General features: G+C 44.7%; 1 protein-coding gene across 1 annotated transcript; it reads right to left on the bottom strand.

The window, feature by feature from the left end:
- Positions 1-8812: 8812 nt before the first annotated feature.
- LOC138553200 (protein LDOC1-like) lies at positions 8813-9292 on the bottom strand. The gene has a single exon (XM_069642536.1). It carries the CDS (start codon positions 9290-9292, stop codon positions 8813-8815), a length of 480 nt encoding a protein of 159 aa, XP_069498637.1.
- Between the last annotated feature and the right edge of the window lie 12807 nt (positions 9293-22099).

Genomic DNA, 22099 nt, shown 5'->3' with positions numbered 1-22099 from the left:
CCAAGGAATGAATGGCTCTGCTTGTACTGGGGAAGGCCTTATGCGATTGCACAGGAACAAGTAGACGACTTCAACAGACTTGGAATCCCTTAGCTGAATATTTTAGCCTGCAGAGACGTGACTTGGGTTCAACGTATAACTTACTGGCGAGGATTTATGATTGGTAGTCATTGCCTAGAATTGTTACGCTGTGTATAATGTCAATTTCTTTGTGTTGTATATCAGACCTCTTGTACACCCTGCACTCTCATTCACCGCTTCTCCGAATCATTGTTTTGTTTCTAAAGTGTTTCTCTTGTAAACTTGACTAAATAAAAGAAGTCATCGGTGGGTTAGTTTGCAAGTGTAAAATTGCAAACCCGTTTGAAAAGATTGCGTTCCTAAACTATAGTTGTGGAGCGAATTTCCTTTTGTCCTTCAATGCCTCGAGCTGCAGTAAAGACAGCATTGTTTGGCGCTGAGCAAGAGAGGGATTCTTATGCTAATTGACTATTCAAAAGAAAGCTCTGATTCAAGGTCATGCTTGGGCCTAGCCCAGGAAAGGCCGCCTATGTGTTAATCAGGCTCATATATTTCCAATTATCCTATAGAAGGGAACGCCAAACTGGTGCATTAAAGGCCATAAGGAAGGGCCCTCCCACTCTACTCACTCAGTAGCAGAGCTGCCTTTGAAACCAGAAGGGACTAGAACAAAGGGGCAAAGAGCATTCTCCAGAAAGACAAGGTATCTGCTGTGCTGAAATGAGGAGGAAGTACAGCGCATGAGTGGGGCTATCCCAAACCAAATAGTTCAAGATTTACTTATAATACCAAGCAGTAACAGGGGGCGTAAGGCAGTCTGAGCAAAGCTTAGGGTCGGTTCATTGTAAATTACCAGGCTGGGCCTACAAGCATGTATTTGCAGCACCTTTCCAGTGCCTGGGCCTCATTTCAAGAAATCCATGATTATCTATCCTCTTTGCTACCAAGGAGACTTGATTAGCAGAACTGGTGTGCCAAGTTTCCCCTTAATGTTTCCAGGGGCAGTATAAGGGCATTAGCCCGACTCCAATCTGAGCTGCCTGCAGGATGCTTCGCCCCACTGCCGTGCCTGCAAGCGCATGGAGTACCCCCTGCAGGAGCCCTGAATGAGGCAGAAACCCTTGGATAAGCACAGGTGACCCCAGCATAGGTGTCTTATTAGTTTGAGCTGTGAGCTCTGAGCATGTACCTACCTGTGCCATAGTAGAAAAAAGCACAAATATCAGAAAAAAACCTATGTAAACTGGGAGCTGTGAGAGAGCCCTACCCCCCAGGCGTGCTTCATCAGCGCGAGTATTGCATTTCCAGGATACATCACAGACTGTGGGGGAAAATAATCTGCAAGGCACTTCTCATCTGGTGAACATGTTCAACGTAGAGTATGTGTGTTTCCACCCTCTCAATACTTCAAGACATCTCATCATACATCATCTGAACTGAGAGACGGTTTCTCCGCAGCTGGACCAGTCTGCTGTTAGAAATCGGGTTACCTGTAAAGGGATCACTTGTTGGTTTCTTTTTGATCGATTCAGCAATTTAAGATGATCACATTTCATCAACGTACTCCATCGAGGAACTCACTAATGTGTTCAGGATTAAACCAAGAACCATTCGGATTTTGCTAGGAGAAGCCAACTTGGAAAGATGTGTCATGAAGGCCACTGTGTTTCACTTGAATCTGGCAAGAACACGATGCAATTTCTTGGAAATGGCTGCGTCCCTCCTGCGATTCAGGAATGATCAGAAGACCTGGTTCTTCAAAGAACACTCTACTGATAAATGAGGACCACAAGCTGGCCAAGTGATCCTCTCCACCGCTCTTTGCTCCTCTCCCTTTATCGTACAGTGCTCCGTTGCTTTCTAGCCCGGTTCACGCTATATTCATGATGTACGCTACATGGCATACGTACTTAGGCCCAAACGTACATACAACAGCATTGTTGAATGTTTGCAAGTATGTGAGTTCACTATGAAAAACATTGAGAAAGATAATTTGCATTATTCATTGACTCAAATATAAGGCCACCTTCAACATCATACATCATACATCTTTATTCTCAATTTTTTAAAACAGAATGGAGAATGACCTGGGTAATGTCTTTGTTAAATTATTAAACTAAGTTCAAGATGTGTTGTCATTTCATATCTTCATATGTTCCTTACTATTACTGCAAAGTTTTCTGATGATCGCTTTATATAGGATTCAACGTTATAAGCCACATCTTCGTATATACTGTGCACCATTGAGAATGATTATTTGATTGCGATTAAAATTGATGACACACAACCCGGGCAGACTGAATTGCACCTGGACGCAGGTATACATGACAAATAGACTAGGAAGGAAGACACAACAATTAGTAGAAACAAAGGCCTTGTGAAATGTGGCTAAGGAGTCAAGACTGCATGCACTCAAGAGTAATATGTCCCATGACCTTCGTGAGCCTCCGGTCAGCTCTTGTTTTACAACTGGATTTCTCAGATTTCCATCAAGCGAGATCTCTGTGAGTAGTTTGCACTTTTAGGCTGGCGAAGATGAATTCTTTCAGCAAGGTTATAAATATAAATCAACTATCAAGGTAGGGAGAAGCAAGTACAAGAAAGCATTTAACGACAAAACAAGGGGGCTGCTAGTGCGCTGCAACCGAGATGGCTGATTCTGGTTGAGGCTCCCGCTTCGGGCTGCTAAAATATCCTTAATTTCCATCCTGCAACGGGCAAAACTGATGTTTTTCTCTCCGGTACCGGTACCGGAGCTTAGACACTGTAGAGAGCCCAGGAGCGGATCTTGACGCCAAGCAAATGTAATCTGACGATAGACGGACAGTGTGGAAATGTGGAGCCGAACCAATGTGGCCAATTTGCACCAACACGACCCACAGATGACACCTGGGAAACCCAGTGGCCCGATGACAGTGAGAACGGATCCCAGCCCCGATGCCTTCAGTGCCCGTGTCTGGATCAGAAATAAAGCTCTAGCAGTGGTGATAATAAGGCCCCCAGTGCAGTCGATTGTTTGGCACCTCTTTTGATTGGATACACGTCGAGGGATATTGGGAGGTAATACTAGCAGTCCGCTTCTGACACCGGTCTCCTCTGCCTCGCCCCCTCCTGGGGTGCATTGAAAACCCTGGCCCCCAGATCCATGAAAACATAATCTGCCCACAGTACAGCCACAACACCAAGGGCTTCCTCCTTCATACTCCATACTGGCGGGTGGCGGCTCCCTTGGGCACATTGGAACTTTGCAGTAACCCAATGAGACAATTAGGCTCACTTGAAGGAGAGATAACTTCAATCCAAGATAAAACAGAGATTGCATTATAGTGAATCACAGGAGCACCTTGTGTAAATATGTTGGGCTCCTTGCCTTTGGAAGGCAACTCTCTAGCATTCAACTATGTACTTTGGATGATCCAGATACCTTACACCGTCGACTACCGTTGTAAAAATGGCAGGAGTGGCTAACACTAGCCTAAGCTGGAAGGATTTGCTAAGAAACATATCTTAACACCACTTTCACCTGGCAGACATACAACTGACGTGGCAGAATCAGCAATGATTTCTGCAGCATCTGCTTCCTCTGGCACACAGATGACAACAATCCATCAACAACTGCAGGCTTTAATAGCCGCAATGGATCAGAAGCTGGAGGCTCTGGTTAAAAAGGTGGAAGCCAAGCCGCCCATCATAAACTGAACCAACTGTGCGGACGTACGATGGAGGCGGAGCAGGGTCTAGGCACGGCGGAAGATACCATTAGGTCTATAAAACAAACTATTTCCTCCCTGCAAAGTGAACTAAAACAAGTTAAATTGAAGCTGGACGATCTTGAAAGCCGTCACCGCGCAACAACATATGTGTCAGGTTTCAGGTCTACCTCCCCCTTCTCCTCACCTGATTCCTCGGAAGTCAATACCTGAAGAGCCGCCTCAGACTTCCTGTGGTCCTTCTTCTTCTTTGAAGTCTTGCCTTGAGATGCTCGGACCTTCTGTTCGTGGAGATAAGGTCTGGCCCCTCCAGAGGCCACCTTGGCAGAAATGGAGACCTGCCTTGGGGGATCCCAGGGAGCCAGCCTCAATACCAGGGAAAAAGCCATAAGGCAGAAAAAACCCTAGTCTTTAGATGAGTTCGATGAGATGGTTCCGAATTCACTGTACAAATCCAAATGGAAGTAGAAGATGCAAGAGTCCAAAAGGTTCCAGATGAATGAAAGAACAATTTCGCCTGAGCTCAATTTTAACTGAAAGGAAAGGAATCCTAGAAGGAAATAAAAAGAGTACTAGAATTAGGAAGAAAGTAAAAGGGGATGCCTAGTGTTAAAAATAAGCAAAGAAAGAAAGGGGAGAATAACGTGCATGGGCTGAAACAGACAATGTACAAAGGAAGGAAAGCCAAGAGAAGGGAAAGTTCTGCTGAACGAAGGAAAAGGCGAAATGCAGACGCCACCGAGGATGGAGCTGTGAACGACCGGGGAAGCAACGCGGTAACCCGTTCGCAACCTAAGGTGGGTTCAGTAAGCAAGAAAGAATAGCGCAAGAGGCGCTGAGTTCCCACTAAGGCAGGGCACCGCAGGTAAGTAAACAAAAGATGAGAGCAGGGAGTAAACAGCGGGCGGAAGGTGACGCCGATAACAAAAGAGCAGAATGGCAGATGCCGAAAGGATAGAGTCAGTATAGCTGTACAATCGAGAGAACCGCCAGAGGAGCGGAGAGGAAAATAGAAAAAGGGAAGACACATAGACAGAGGTGGAGGAAGGAACGAAGGAGAAAACTTGCACGAAAGGGCACTGAAGGGAAATCACTGGAAGAGAGGAAAACAACATTGCAAAGGCAGCGGAGCGCTGTAGAGTAACAGACACAATGCGCCGGCTTGTGGGCAGAGTCGGAATTTAAAGGAACTACCTCCACATTGGGTGAGGACTAGAACGTCTCACCGAGGAAATCCATATCTCCAATGGTGCCAAAACTTCCAGCCACCGTTCCTGACAGTATACCCTCTTCTCCTCGGGGGGGCCCCGGGTTTGCCCGGATGGAATCGATGAAACCTCCTTATGAGCCGAGGGGCATGGATGTGACTCACCGGCTCGCAGGACCTTTCCTCCGCTGGATACCCTTTCCAGTGAACTAGGTACTGTAACCTACCCTATCGATATCTGGAATCGACCAGGTAGGCCACTTCATATTCCTCCGGAGGCTGCTTTACATGAGCACAACCTTTGTGCACAGGTCTTTGGAATGGGTCTTCCTTATACTCTTTTAGTAGAGAGACGTGGAAGACAGGATGCACCTTCTTGAGATAGTCTAGAAGCTCGAGCTTATATGCCACTGAGTTAATCTGTTGCAAAATGGGGAATGGCCCAAGAAAACGTGAGGAGAATTTCCCTGTGTGAACCCATCTAGGCAGGAATTTGGTAGATAACCAGAATGATTGTCCTACTCTCCACATCGGATTGGAACTTCTGCCCTTATCGGCCCATCTCTTTTGTGTTTGTAGGCTGACCCGGTGTGCTTTTTTTGCGAGTTCCTGTACTGCATGTAGATCCTGCAATACTCCGTCCAAGGATCTTGGTAGATGGAGAGCTGAGCCACGGTAAATATTGGGGATGAAATACATAAGTACAAAAAAAAGGACTCATCTGAATTGAAGTATGCAGTGCAATATTATAGGTGAACTCAGCTTGCGGAATGTATCGATACCAACTTTCTTGTTGTGGACTACAGAAACACCTCAGGTATTGCTCCAGCCTGGCGTTTAATCTTTCAGTTTGCCCATTACTCTGCGGGTGATAACCCGAAGAAAGAGCTTGGTGGATGCCCAGTGTCTGGCAGAGTGATGCCCAGAACTTAGATGTAAATTGGGGACCCCGATCAGATACTATCGTCCTGGGTAACCCATGCAGGCGAACTATTTCCGGGAGGAATACTGCCACAGTTTCTGAGGCTGTGGGTTTAAAGGCAGAAAAGTGGACCAATTTACTGAATTAGTGTATTGTCACCATGATCACCATCATAACCTCTAACGGGGGCAGGTCGACTATGAAGTCTGTGGAAATATGCTCCCATGGTCGTTCCGGTAAGGAATGCTGCTGTAGTAGACCTAGAGGTTTACCCGTTTGATGTTTGTTAGAGGCACAAACAGAACAAGTAGAAACATACTGACATACATCCTGTTTTTGCCTTGGCCACCAAAAACCCCTCCGTAGCAGTTCGTAGGTCTTTCTAATACCAGGATGCCCCGTTAAGGGAGAATCATGACACCAGTAAAGTACGAGTCTCTGGAGCTTCTTGGTTGGAATGAAGAGAGCCCCATCCTGGTAATATAACCCATCATTACCTTGATTGACTGTGGATGAAAGCTCAGTACAGGTCTGATACTGAGGGATCAGATCTTGGAGGAATGAAACTGTGGATGCCAAAATCTTGAGATCAGGGAAGACCAGATCATGTCCTTTGTAAACCCCAGAACAATCTCCTAGGCTCCTTGACAACGCATCTGCCTTCTTATTCTCGGTACCAGGAATGTATGTTATCACGAAACCAAACTGTAGAAAAACGTAGGCCCATCTAGCGTGACGTGCATTTGTGCACTCCATTTGTTGTAAAACCCGGAGGTTACGGGGTCTGTTCTGATCACAAAGCAGTGAGCAGCTCCTTGCAGGAGATGGCACCATTCTTAACAGGCCAACTTAATAGCCAATAGCTCCCTTTCAAGGACCGAATAGTTGCGTTTGCTGCTAGTAAGAGTCTTCAAAAAGTATGCAACAGGGTGTTCATAATCATCTTCCGACTTCTGAAGTAAGATGGCCCCCACAGCGCCTATAGAGGCGTCGGTCTCCAGTATGTAAGGTTTAGTCTGATCAGGCTGAACCAGGATGGGAGCTGTAGAAAAACACTCTTTAGGGGCTAAAAATGCCTTCTGCGGTTCTTCTCCGAAGATAAATTTGACACCCTTTTTAGCAGAGCAGTAAGAGGAAGAACAGTGTTGGAAAAGTTGGGAATGAACCTCCGATAGAAATTGGCTAATCCCAAGAAGCCTTGTAGCTCCTTAATATTGGCGGGTTCTCTCCAATCTCTGATCGCCTTAACCTTCATGGGGTCCATCTCTATACCCTTCCTGGACAAAATGAATGCTAGGTAGGACACAGAAGTGGTCTCGAACTGGCATTTTTCTGGTTTGACCAGCAATTGATGTTCCTGAAGACGCTGTAACACTCTTTTGACCGTTAACCTATGTTCCATTAATGTCTTGGAGAAAACCAAAATGTCGTCAAGATACACCACCACTGTTAGAAATAGCATGTCAGCAAATACCTTGTCCATGTATCTCTGGAAAATAGCTGGGGCGTTAACAAGACCAAATGGCATCACTCTATATTCAAAAAGTCCAAAGGGTGTGCGGAATGCCGTCTTCCACTCATCCCCTTTTCTAATTCTTAAGAGGTGATAAGCGCCTCTTAAGTCGAGTTTGGTGAAGTAGACAGCCCGTGTACAGCCTCCAGTATGTCCCGTATTAGTGAAATGGGATACCTGTCCCTGACCGTCACTTTGTTTAACCCTCTGTAGTCAATACACGGGCGTAATTTTGCAGAATCCTTCTTTGGAATGAAGAATAAGGAGGCCCCGCACAAGGACTTAGACTCCTGTATGAGTCCGTTTTGCAGATTTGCGTCGATATTCTCGCAGGACTCTCCTTTCGGGGAGTGACAAAGGGTACATGCGTCCAAAGGGTATTACTGCATCTGGAATTAGATCTATGCCGCAGTCTTCTCCACTGTGTGGAGGCAATTTGCGGGGAAGAGTGTCCAGGAATACCTCTGAAAAGTCTTGATACTGGATGGGAATCGAGGCCACTATTGCTGGGCTGAGAGCTGGTCTCAACTTCTTCTGGGATTCCTAGTTAGTGGAGGTGGAGGGCATACTTATGCAGTTTGACTTACAGAAGAGCGAATTGAAGCTCACCTTATTTGCCTTCCAGTCAATGTGAGGGTTGTGTCTCCTCAAGGTATTCCGATCACCAAAGGAAAGTGGGCTGCTCTGATTTGAACGAATACTAGATATTCTTCGCGGTGACCCAACTCCATCTTCAAGGGTATCGTCTCTCTGGTTATGGGGCCGGAGGACAAAGGCCTACCATCCACACCTTCTAAAGGGATGGGGGTAGACTTTGGTCTTGTGGACACCTGGTGTTCTGTTGCCCAGTTGGAGTCCATAAAATTAACTGCAGCTCTGCAGTCTAACATGGCGAAAACTTCTGTGGGACCGGAGTCGGATAACCATAAATGAACTCGGAACACCATTAGACTGTTTTCCTCTGAACCGTCTAGAGCTCTTGAGTGGTTGCAAGGGTACTTGGCACTTCCCCCGAAACTTCCCTTGTAGTAGATCAGGGGCTGAAGTTTTCCTTCCGTCGAGAGGCACTTCGGGGCAGTCTCTTAATAAGTGCTTTGAGGTTACGCAATACATACACAAACTGGCATCTCGCCTCCATCTGCGTTCATCTGGAGTGAGAGGCCCTCGGGGAGCTCCGATTTGCATTGGTTCTTCGGGAGTGATTGTTGACCTGGGTGTAGGTGAGGAAGAAGGTAGACTAATAGCCTGAGGGGTGCTACGAGGTCGCCGTCTTTCTTGTCGACGTTCCAACAGGTGAAACTCGATCTGGAGAGACAATATCATCAATTCCTGGCAAGATGCTGGTCGGGCTACTCGTGCGAGTTCATCTTTGATATCGTCATGGTGACCTCTTCTAAATATTGTCTGTTGGGCTGAGTCCGGCCAGTCTGCCTTAGCAGCTAATCTCTGGAAGCGGGAAATATAAGTTTAGACATCGTATTCCCCTGTTTGACATCCAGGATAGCTTCAAGAGAGGAGTAGAAAACTTTGGGTCTATCAAACCTTTCTTTGAACAGCTCCACAAAATGATCGTAGTCATTCAAGAAGTGATCATTACTGGTGACTAACAGGGTTGCCCAAGACAGAGCATTGCTGGTGAGATTAGCGATAATGAAACCAACTCTTGATCTAGCCTTCTCATAAGCATGAGGTCGAAAGGCAAAATACACCTTGCAGGCATCCGAAAACTCTTTGAGTCCTCCCGGAAGGCCATCATACTTGCCAAAGGAGAGGGGCAAAGCCGGAAAATCCCCGTGGTCGTCTCGGTGCAATACCACCTGTTGTCGGAGAGCAACATTCTCAGTTCTCAAGGCTTGAACTTCAGCTGTAAGATTTTGCATTGCACCAACTAGTTCTTGGTACTGTTCCAAGGAAGCCATTGTATTGGGTTGGCGTTGTATGCTGTCAGGATCCTGGTCTACCTCCCCCTTCTCCTCACCTGATTCCTCGGAAGTCAATACCTGAAGAGCCGCCTCAGACTTCCTGTGGTCCTTCTTCTTCTTCGAAGTCTTGCCTTGAGATGCTCAGACCTTACGTTCGTGGAGATAAGGTCTGGCCCCTCCGGAGGCCACCTTGGCAGAAATGGAGACCTGCCCTCAGGGGATCCCAGGGGGCCAGCCTCAATACCAGGGAAAAAGCCTGAAGGCAGAAAAAATCCTAGTTTTTAGATGAGTTCGATGAGATGGTTCTGAATTCACTGCACAAATCCAAATGGAAGTAGAAGATGCAAGAGTCCAAAAGGTTCCAGATGAATGAAAGAACAATTTCGCCTGAGCTCAATTTTAAGAAGGTAGGACTGGACCAAGATTAGGAAAAGAAGATAAACTGAAAGGAAAGGAATCCTAGAAGGAAATAAAAAGAGTACTAGAATTAGGAAGAAAGTAAAAGGGGATGCCTAGTGTTAAAAGTAAGCAAAGAAAGAAAGGGGAGAATAACATGCATGGGCTGAAACAGACAATGTAGAAAGGAAGGAAAGCCAAGAGAAGGGAAAGTTCTGCTGAACGAAGGAAAATGCGAAAGGTAGATGCCGCCGAGGAGGGAGATGCGAACGACCGGGGTAATAACGCGGTAACCCTTTCACAACCCAAGGCAGGTTCAGTAAGCAGGAAAGAATAGCGCAGGAGGCACTGAGTTCCCAGTAAGGCAGGGAACCGCAGGTAAGTAAACAAAAGATGAGAGCAGGGAGTAAACAGCGGGCGGAAGGTGACACCTATAGCAAAAGGGCATAATGACAGACGCCGAAAGGATAGAGTCAGTATAGCTGTACGATCGAGAGAACCGCCAGAGGAGCGGAGAGGAAAATAGAAAAAGGGAAGACACGTAGACAGAGGCAGAGGAAGGAACAAAGGAGAAAACTGGCACGAAAGGGCACTGAAGGGAAATTACTTGAAGAGAGGAAAACAACGTTACAAAGGCAGCGGAGAGCTGTAGAGTAACAGATACAACGCGCCGGCTTGTAGGCGGAGTCGGAATTTAAAGGAATTACCGCCATATTGGGTGAGGACTAGAACGTCTCACCAAGGAAATCCATATCTCCAATGGTTCCAAAACTTCCAGCCTCCGTTCCTGACAATATGGATCCTAGATATTCCAGAGTTCACCCAGACTGGCCAGATATTCCCTGACCTCGTCGGAGGGCCCATGCTCTCATGGCACTTCCAGACAGAGTGGGCGCACAGGTCTTTGGGCCCCAGACCTGCACCGTATTTGCCACAACTGATTATCTCCAGATGCTTTAACCACCACGAATGCGACCTTATGCTGAAAGCCACAATGGAGAATGGGGACCTTGAATATCAGACGTCCAAGATAACAATATATTCTGATTACAATCTGCAAGTGCAAGCTTCCTGAAGAACAACTCATCAAGCATATTGGAGCCTTTGAGACCACAGGGTACAATACTTCATGTTATTTGTAGCCAATCTGAAAATCATGTATGATGGCAAATCACACTTTTTTACCTCTTCTGGTGAAGATTATACATTTATACAATCAACCAATCAACAGAAAATCCCCTAGTAACCGGGTGTGGCGACTACACGCAATAATACTGCTGAACCAATGTGAACTCAGTAAGTTTGAGATCACATGTGGCGGTCTTGCAAAGGTTACTTATCTTCAGCCTCAGGTGGGGTTCAGGCAGCTAGGGTTCCCTCTTGTGCAATCACAGTTTTTGTTTGTTTTCAGTACAAATTGCTGGACAAGTTGGTGGGATAGCACTAATCCAATACCTGTAACTCTGTTTCTGTTATTCATGTGGGTGATGTTTTCTGTATTCTAGGGAGCTCACTGGAAAGTTGGGGTTGAACCAGTATTGGTGGGTTGGGAGAATTTGGGGTGTTGATTTTGAAAGCACCATACCAAATGAGACATATGTGTCCTGTTCCTAGATGTTCCTAGCTGGTATCCGAGCTGGTATTTATCATTGTGGGCAACTGAAATGAAAAAACAAGCAACTGTGTATAATATGCGCTAACCTGGATTCAATCCCTACATTCTCTCGGTATTCTCAGCTCTTCATGAACTGGACGTAATCACCTGGAATGTGCGAAGGCTCAATCATTTCATCAAAGCCAGGAAAGCCTTGGCTTATCTCAGATGACATCAATTCCAGGTTACGCTGGTACAAGAAACCCACATGTCGGTCCTGGGTCATTCGAACTTTGCTAATAATAATAATTTAGCATTTATGTAGCGCTACGAACCCTCAGGTATCTGAGCGCTGCTTATTATTACCCACGGTGTGTGGTGCTCATTTATCAACCTCGGAAGGATGAAAAGGCTGAGTTTGGCAATGCTGGGATTCGAACCTGTGTCAGCAGGCTCAGCACGGATGTCAAAGCGAGCTCTTTACTCGCTGTGCTATCAATGGGAAATACTAAGTGGCGCTCAAGCTTTATAGCCCTTTCTTGCAGTGTTTTGATCATGATCCACAGAGACCTAATTTTTCATCACCAGAAAACAATATCTGATTCTGAGGGACAATGGGACATTGTAATGGTGTCCTGATGGGACAGCACATGACGATTGTCAATCTGTACTGCCAGAATTATGACAATCCTGAATCTTTCAGCCAAGCCTTTTCTAGATGTCTTGAATTTGTGGGATCTAAATTTCTAATTGGGGGTGACACAAACACAGTAATGGTTCTATGTCTGGATAAATCATCCACAGCGTCTTGATAAAGCCTTGATAGAGGGTATAGCCAGGTTGACTTTGGTCATTGCATGGCCTACTCGACATGCGGAAACAACGCAAGGCACGTTTTACTCCTCCGTCCACAATTCATATTCTTGTATAGACATATTTCTTTCCTCAAGATGTGGGTAGCCAAGAAGTGCAAGATGTTACCACGGTCAATATATGATCACTCCCCTGTTTAGTTAACCCTCGGCGTCCCTCTACAAGCCCTCTGCACACACTCATGGAAGTTCATATTGGGCGTTTAACAGATATAGATATATAATAGCTGAAGAGAACAATCTTTCTTCACTAATAACACAGGGTCTGTGGAGGATTTCTTAATAATATGGAAAGCATTCAAGGTCTACTTAACCGGTAAGATGGTTCAGTGTGTTGAGCACTAGCTGCTGCAATCTGTGTGTGATCTGTAAGTCGCAGGATCAAATCCCAGCAAGGCCAACTCAGCCTTTCATTCTTATAAGCTCGATAAATGAGTACCATCTTCAGTTGGTTGATATTGTATGGAACTCTGTTCTATGAAAAGCACTTTGGCGAAAGCACTATATAAATAACACATCGTTATCATTATATTGAGCAGTTTGTGTATTGATAAAGAAGCAAGGATGTTGCATTCCATCTGCACTTCTTTGGAATGCGTGGAGACAGATCTCAGTGACCTAGATTGTAGACATTCAAAATTTCAGCAAGGAGGAAGCTGAGCGGGAGACTAAATATCTATGATGCTGGACTATGGCCAGGTGATAGGGAGACTGCGATAGACCTGGCAAATTTCTCTCATGGTCATACGCCAAGAAATAGATGATCAAACAATGTTTGATGTTGAAAACAACACAGGGTTGACTGTGCCGGAAGATAAAGAGGTACATCAAGTGTTCCAAGATTATTACTCTGGCCTTTATAGCTCGCAATGCACTGCCACCGATGCAGACATCTCTACATACCTAGACCAGACCACCCTAATATGGCTATATTTGTATTTGTATTTTATTGATTTATAAAGTGCAGTACACTCGGAAGTACTCGTGGCCCCTTGAGTCTTTCAGAGATCAAACAGTCAAATCTCCTGGCCCAGACAGGCTCACGATTGAATTCTACAAGGAATTCATCGATCACTTGGCCCCAAACCTACATACTCTATAGCACACCTGCCTCCAACATGACCTGCTACCACAATTGACCAAAGAAGTGCACAGCATCATCTGTCTCAGCCAAGGCAAGGACAAATGCAAATGTCAATCCTACAGACCCATCTCCTTAGTGAATCGGGATAACAAAATCTTAGCCAAGGTTCTAGCATTTTGTATACTCCCGCTAATGCCACTGATAGTGTTACCAGACCAATTGGGATTTATCCTCGGCTGGTCCACACAAGTAAATATACGCTGTCTCTTTGACACTATATAACCTCTTGACCACTCAACAATCCAAGCTGCAGCAATCCTATTAGATGCTGAAATAGCAATTGATTTAACAGCATGGTGCTACCTATACAATGTCCTCAGGCAAACAGGGGTCAGAGACTTGTACTTTTCCTGGCTATCATTACTATATCAAGCACCTACAGCACTGGTCCTTACAAGTGGCATATTGTCATCCAATACAGTTCCCTTTCATCCAAGGCATGAAACAAAAGTGCCTCCTCTCACCCCGCCCCCCACATTTGAACTCCTGATGGAACACTTGGACTGCACCCTTTGTGAAACTTGTTTCACAGAAAATGACTCATCTCTGTCGAAATTCAGGCATGAATTACAAGTGTTAGGCAGAAGGGTGGGAGCTTAATAGAACTGTGGATCTCGGCACTTAAACAAGAATTATTGTGTGTTATTTTGTTTTTTTCTCCACTTGTGGATATATTTCCTGTTGCCTGTGAATGGGGTTCCAGTGGGACAGAGCTCCTGCAGTCTGTGTATTGAGGATTGTACGAGTTTTGGGTTTGGATCCCTTTTTTACATTGGCGCCAATGTAAAAATGGGTTCCAACCCCAAAACATAAAACATGAATTACAAGTGTTCATTACATTTATCCAATATGCTTCTCTACATCTAAGGAGCTTTTCCCTGTTACCTCTTCTCAGAGGCATATTGATTCTTTTAAGTCCAAAGTATTTAATGTTGTCTATTGAGTTCTGGCTGTGTGCCCTCTGAAAATGGTAGGCCAGGGGGTATTTCATATCCATATTTTTTATGATAGTTAAAGTGTTTCGAGAGCTTGTTAGGACTGTGGGTCTTGCGCTAGTGTTTGCATTGCTATCTTCTTTACGTTGCCTGCCGCCTGTCAGGTGGATCTCAGAGGGACCAAACTCCTAAGGTCCCATTGTTTGCAAGAAAGACCTCAAAGGTTGAAACACGTGTCGGCACTAATGGAATAATGGTGTATTGCATACTCTGTACCGCATATGAAGTTTTAGCAAAGAATATGTTGGTCACAAGCGTGACAACCAATGTGTGAATTACTGAAGGAAAAATAAATCAACAAATGTTGCAAACACCTAATGTGTGTGGAAATTGATACTCATTGGATACTACGGAACCACTGTCCAGCGCCTAATTTCAAGTTTTTGGATCTCAGTAACCCAGAAAAACCCATACTTTTTATGGACCTTAAGTGTTCAGATATTCTGGTTTTGAGTGGGCGAATACTACTTCCAATGTAGATCTTAGTACAGATACCATATATTCCATAAATAACAAATTTAGTATTGCAATTAATGAAGTGAATTATTTGGCGGGTGGTCCCATTGGGGAGTTGTATTTGTGTTCAAAATTAGAATCTAACACAATTCTAATGTTGCTCACGCCAGAATATGAATCAATGCAATTTTACCTGTCTAGAATCATGAGACCCCAGAGTATAGAGTCATAACAGTGCATGTGAATTGAACTTGGTTCTAAATTAATTGTTTTTCACATTTGCAACAACATTAAGTCAAATGTAGGTAAATGTATATTGAAAAAATGTATCAGTAACACATGTGAACGTGAGCTAGTGGTTGCGCCTGTTTTGAAGTAAGGTAACAAGAAGTGAGATGCCACAGGCATGATGGCAGCCCTGTGAGTCCACCAGCGTGATGACGCGGTCGCGCAAATCAAATGCGATCACGTCATCATGCAGCTATATAAGCGCCCATTTTAGCTTTACCGCAGAGCAAATGCTGCAAAGACAATCCTATCCAAGGAATCTCTCTTTTTCCATAATGGTAAATCCAAATCAATTAGCTTTAAAGAAGGCTTGCAAATCCACCTTAAGGCTTCATCCAAATTGTGCCACAAAAGATTTGCAAATTGTGAAATTTAAATTGCAGGAAACACTTTAAACTAAAGGAAGGGTCAGAAGAAATTTGACTGCGTTCTCCCTATTACAATTTGTACATCCAAACATTATGGGCTTGATTTAGTTCCAGTGAAACAGCATACAGAGTGAGTAATCATGTCAACATAGAATTGTGAAAAACAATTTTATATTGTATGAATTTCAGTCAACAAGACGTAAAATCTGAACAATTGAAATTTCATTTTGTTTTTTATTTTAGACTTGTGTATATCCTTCTGATGAGCCACCGAACATAAGTGGGGAAACACATGTTGAGGAATTATTAAAAATTACAATTTATGAGGATCACACAAGAGAAATTGTTTAAACTCATGAAGACTTCACAATCAATATTCAATTTGGCGCAAACTATGGATTCCAATCTTTTGATTATCCAACTTATTTGCATTTAGAAATGTTGATGAGTTTTGACAGTGTTCTATTGACCAGTTGATGGTGGAAAATTCCACATTTTCAATTATATTTGTACGTCAAAAAGGATGCAGTTGACAGCTATTGGAAGGAATTAGCAGCATTTGAGAACTAAACAGCCAACACGTGTTTTGATCAAAGGAAGGGTCTTTGTCAAGGCGAAGTAGGTGGCTTGTGGGGTCCACCGATGGATTTGGTCCTAGGGTTGAAGAACCCATAAGATGGGTATGATAATAAGCTCCTCCTACTGCCCATCACTGTACACCCTTGCTAGGAAAGCGCTTTCCATCTCCTTTGCTGCCCTTCTATTTCCTGTATATCTGCGGGTTGATCAGTATGTACATTCTCTCCCAAACATGCGTACAGATTTCAGGAGAGTAAATATTGAAGTTCAGATCTCCAATGGGGGGCAGAAGAAGGAGAGAGGGGTGTCCCAGTTCCCTTTCAATGTGAGGAGCTGTGAGAAGCAGAGATGAGGCTTGGAGTCAATTTACGCACTCAACAAATGCTGGAGGGACCATTGCCAGTGAAGACAACATGGCTATAGAGACGAGCACCGAGGAAACTAAGGAGGCTAATTCAGCATCACTTGACCAGGAGAACCAACCCTGCCTGGCATCCTATGCTTGCACTCTTGGCAGAGTGGCATAGGTTCCAAGACAAGGAGCACCAATCTCGGTGTAGATTCAGTACAAAGAGGGGTGGCAGGCCTTGGTGAGAATGGACAGGTCTTCCTCCCCCAATTCTCCATATAGGTTGATTAAGGCAAGCCTTTAGGTTTTGTATCCCACAGTGCAGTATAGCTAGCAATGGGAGGCAGAAGCTACTCTAATTACAGTGTAAAAGGAAACAGTGACCATTTCTACTATCCTTAAGTGACTGTGTATGCCATTAGTACGCGTCTAACCAGGCGTGGCGCTAAGGATGCCCAGTCCCCCGCACAACTAGTGCTTGCTCCCGTAAGGTCAAGAGTTCATTTTTACTTTTCTATCTAGACTTTTTCTTAACAAATTATTTATATTTTTGTCTTAATCATTTATTTTTACTATTGCTTCATACATTGTTCTTATTCGTATTGATTTAGCCTGTCCAGTTTTGTTTTTAATAGCAATCGGTAAATACCATATTCCGTGCGGCCTCTCCGCACTCATAAAGAACAGCCTTACGGTCACCAATGCGCTTCCAATGCTGACACGATATTTCATATCTTCAGCAAAACGGTATCAGGTAATATTATCCCCATATATATGGTCGCCATAAATAATATTGCCGGGAAAAGGTCGCAGCGATATTATGCGGGTGACCATATATATGGCGACAGGGGCAAAAAAAAAAAAATTTAAAAAGAAAAAAAAAGGTTTGGAGGTTGCGGGGGGGTCCCCCGCATGTTCCATGCAATAATGTCGCCACAAAAAAACGGCAATTTTTCGGCGAGATTTTTGTGGCAACTTTATTACATGGAATCAGCAAAACTCTTGCACCCAGAAGAGTAAAAAACGAAATGTTTCATTGATTGCTCGGTGCTCGATGAGACATTTGCGAGATTGGCTTCTTTTTCCACGAACACCAGACTCACAAGTGGCCAAAGGATTTGTTGAAGTCCGAGAAGTTCACATCCATCACTTGCTGACTTTACCTGGTCGTCAGAAAACATTATTTGTTAATGTTGAACCTGGTGCCTGCAACCCGGCCATGTCAAAACATTTGCCAATGTATTAATTTTTTTGCCATTCAATGTTCACCCCAACAATGCTTTTATTCTCTGATCGGTCGCCTCGAGCCTCTCTGCTCGTGTTGCTCTGCTGGTGACTTTCTCTGGGCCTTCTGAACCTTCTCCATAGCTAGCGGCTGAGCAGGGATGTTAGCTGCGTTGCACCTTCTTTCTACACTAATTTAATTTTTCAATTTGTAGACCAGCCGATCCCCTGCCCAAATCAACTGATCAAAAGTATTGGATCATTTGTTTCCTACCTTTCTCTGATATTGTTCCTGTGACTTCTTTCAGCCTCACAGTGCCTGCCTCTGCATGTATTTCCTGCTTTTCTCTAATATTGTTCCTGTGACTTCTTTCAGCCTCACAGTGCCCCCTCTGCATTTGTATCCTGCGTTTCTCTGATATTGTTCCTGTGACTTCTTTCAGCCCTCACAGTGCCTCCCTCTGCATTTGTTTCCTGCTTTTCTCTGATATTGTTCCTGTGACTTCTTTCAGCCTCACATTGCCTCCCTCTGCATTTGTATCCTGCGTTTCTCTGATATTGTTCCTGTGACTTCTTTCAGCCTCAGAGTGCCCCCTCTGCATTTGTTTCCTGCTTTTCTCTGATATTGTTCCTGTGACTTCTTTCAGCCTCACATTGCCTCCTCTGCATTTGTATCCTGCGTTTCTCTGATATTGTTCCTGTGACTTCTTTCAGCCTCACAGTGCCCCCTCTGCATTTGTTTCCTGCTTTTCTCTGATATTGTTCCTGTGACTTCTTTCAGCCCTCACAATGCCTCCTGTGCATTTGTTTCCCGCTTTTCTCTGATATTGTTCCTGTGACTTCTTTCAGCCTCACAGTGCCTCCCTCTGCATGTGTTTCCTTTACCTGAATACCCCAAAACGTCTCTCTCTTTTTTCTCTATGGATGTGCCGTCTTCGCATTTACGCGCCTGGGCGCCTACACTTCTTCCTTCTGATAGTTCAAGCATGCTTTGGTGTCCATTTGTGAATGTGCGCAAGGAAAATAACAATAAGGATATCATGCTCTTGTGTTGCCGTTCAAGTCAAATTCTTCCTGCTTCTAAGCGTTGCAATAAAAAGTGTTATTTATTTATTTATTTGGTTATTTGTAAAGCGCACTAGGCCCTCGGGCATCAATGTGCTGGTTACAATCATTAACATAGATTAGAAGGTAAGGTTGGAGCAACATTGCAACTTAATATATACAGAGTACAGACATTCAGGTAAGTATAAGTGCAAGTATTTCGAGGAAAGGTACGTCGGTTACTTCTGGGATTCTTTGGTGAAGAGCAGTGTTTTGAGTTCTTTGCGGAAGACCCAGTACGAGGCTCCAGTCTCAAGGAAGGTGGTAAGGTGTTCCAGTTTTTGGCCGCAATTACCGGGAAGCTGGCGCCCCCTGCTCTTGTGAGGCAGAATCTTGGGGCGTTGAGGCGGTTCCTGTGTGACGATCGGTGAGTCTCATGTCTGAGGTTTTGGAGAATTTGTACGCAAGGTATCTTGGAGCAGTGTTTGATATGCATTTGTGTTCCAAGACCAGTATTTTGAATCGGATGCGTTCTCGGATTGGCAGCCAGTGTGCATTTCTCCTGGCTAGTGAGATATGATCTTTCTTTGCGATGTTCAGGGTTGCCCTTAGAGCATTGTTTTGTATAATTTGGAGCTTGTTGAGATTGCCAGCTGATGTGCCAGCGAACAGGGCATTGCAGTAGTCCAATGTGGAGCCAATCAATGCTCTTGCAATTGTGAGGCAGATCTCGGTGGAGAGTTATGATCTACAGGCATAGATACGTTTTGTTGTGTAGGCTGCTGAGGAGACAATAGTGTTGACTTGCCTGTAGAGTGATAGGGAGGAGTCTCGGTATACGCTAAGAGTTTTTACACTACTGGAGACCTGGGTAGGGATGCCGTCAATGATAAATGATTTGTATGCCGGGTCTAGTTTGTTCAGAAGGAGCAGCTTGGTTACCATTACTATTATTGAATGTAATGTTATCCAATTTATCAACAGCAGAAGGGTGAATGGCTGAGTGAGTCCTGGAGGTATTCGAATTTGTGACTGCAGGCTGAACACAGTCATCTATTTTAAGAGAGTTCTTTGCAACTTCCATGAATGCACAGTTTCATCTGACACTGCGGGATGATGCCAATGCCAGCCCACAAAGCCAAAAGGGGGTGAAACAGAGATGCCAATTCTGGGCCTGGAAAACTATAAACCCATGTTTCAGGGACAATTCTTTTATAAATAAGTTATGAACTTGGGTTTATGGTCTTTCCCTCGATGAAAATGCATCGAAATGCAAATCCATCGATGGAAATCCATTGAATGCCATTGCATCGAAATGCAATCTTTTACATGTAAAAGTGCATTTCCATCTAAACCAGTCCATCGAACATATAAATAGACACGTTTAGATGGAAATGCATTTTAAAATGTAATAAATAGCATTTCGAAGCATTTTATTGCAAGGTTAAAACGTTACATGTAGCTGTCCAGTGCTGAAATCTCGGAACTGGCTAGCTCCTTGTTACGTTTTAAAGTTTATTGTATATTGGGGGGGTTCCCCACGCACACACCCCCAACCCTAACCCAACCCCAACCCTAACCCTAACCCTAATCTAACCCTTAATCTAACCCGATATTTAGCCCTAAATCTAACCCCAACCTCAACCCTAACCCTAAACCTAACCGTAATCTAACACTTAATCTAACCTTAAATCTAACCCTTGTCCCAAATCTAACCCTACTCCTAACTCTAATTATCCATCGAAATTAACCATCTAAAATTATTCAATGAATATAATTTTCGATGGAAAGGTATTCGATGAATACGTTTTAGATGGAAAGACCAGATACCATGAACTTGTAACCCCGGGTGACCACAAGTTTCGCTAGATGGCTCTACACCAACATTTGTATGATTTGGAAAATCACCCAACAGGTTTGCGCAAAGGTTTGGGCAGGGAATTGTGATGGTGAATTTTGTAGTGAATAGTTGAGTTCAGAAGAGCAACTCAATGATGCCGAAGGGAGCCAATACATAAGCATTTGAAGGGGCAGAAGCTACGACAAAACGTTGTGTAACCTGACTGACTAAAACAGATGGTTAGTTGAGCAATGTGTTCCAAGGGAGAGGGCATTGACAGCGGTGGCTAAAACCATCCTGATGGTGTGGAATGAAACGTTCTACACTGCAGTTTGTGCGTGCCTCCCTTTGCTCTATGCCTGCCACACCTCTTTATAAAGTGTTCTATCTGGCCAATTGGCCAGGAAAGGACCAAGCCAAGCTTGGGGCAAGTCTATTGACAGTTGCACACCTGCTTGGGCATGGAGGAGGGCAGGTGAAGAGGAAGGGCTGTTTGCCTCAGGTTCAACCGTACGCACTGTGAATGCTCACAGGGCCTAGTAGGACCACCTCTTTCTTTCTCTTCATTGTTATCATATCTGCCTTTCATTCCTATGTTCCCTCATTGCTGCCCTGTGGGCACTTTGAAACACAATTTACTTGATGTATAAGCGCCTTACAAATGCACAATAAATAAGTAAATCAAATATACTGTCGGCCAGAATGTTTCCTGCTAGATAATGCCTCAGAACCTTCCGTACAGCGTCATATAGTGATTAGGTCAACGATTTATAACCTGTCTTTGGTGACCTAGAGAGAACAGGGAGTCTACATTCTCCAGGTGACACAATGGTCACTTGTGCAGTGAGGAATGACATGCTCGCTCAGGTCATTTATTGTGGTGTAGTGGGGATGTGATGGCGCAAAGCGTGGCTCGGCTTGCCTTCCTCTGAACCACCATCGTTGACAAGTGGGAAGGGGGCTGTTTGGTGGGTCAGTGGGGCTTGGTGCAGTGAGGAGAAGATTCTGCAGGTTCAGAGCTCCTCTGATGCAACCCGTAGCCTTACCGCGACCACAGTCAGTGCCTAGCTTTTAATGCCAACACTTGTTAGGCAACTCCTGGATGAAGGAACAGCTTGCTTATTTTGCCAACTGGTGGAGATTCTTCTCTGGTGTTGATAGAGGACACATCCCAACCAAGCTTCCTTCTGCCCCCAACGGTAGTAGCGCCATCACAAGTTGGCCTGGAGTGAAGCACAATCTTAACTACCCAGCCTTGGCAGTGGGGAGATCTGTCCCATATGACTGAGGGACTTCCCTAGTTCGTGTGGGACCTTACTCCGTACACACAGAGTGTGTCAGCTTCAAGAAAGAAGAGGGAAGCCCCTTCAGCTGGTCACGCTGTATCCACCAGGGACTTGCTCAGGAGTCCTCAACCCTTTCACAATTGTTTGCGAGACTTTAGGCCCCCAGCAGTGGACTAGAATGTGGCATAAAAAGTGGGCATAATGAGCTAGGTGACAATCCTACAGAACACTCAGGCCCCTGTTTTAAATGGACTGGCAGAGAGCATCATGCCTTTGTCAGTGGGGGGCGGGAGTGGGGGGGTTGGGGGGTGCATGCATGTCTATTCTAATTCTGAGAAGAAATTGGCGCCCTAGGGAAAAAAAAGGAAA

The sequence above is a fragment of the Ambystoma mexicanum genome, chromosome 1q, assembly GCF_040938575.1.
Source record: "Ambystoma mexicanum isolate Mex_15411 chromosome 1q, UKY_AmexF1_1, whole genome shotgun sequence".
In the NCBI taxonomy this organism is placed as follows: Eukaryota; Metazoa; Chordata; class Amphibia; order Caudata; family Ambystomatidae; genus Ambystoma; species Ambystoma mexicanum.
The sequence above is the reverse complement of the archived record's forward strand: the minus strand, read 5'-3'. Positions and strand labels throughout refer to the sequence as shown.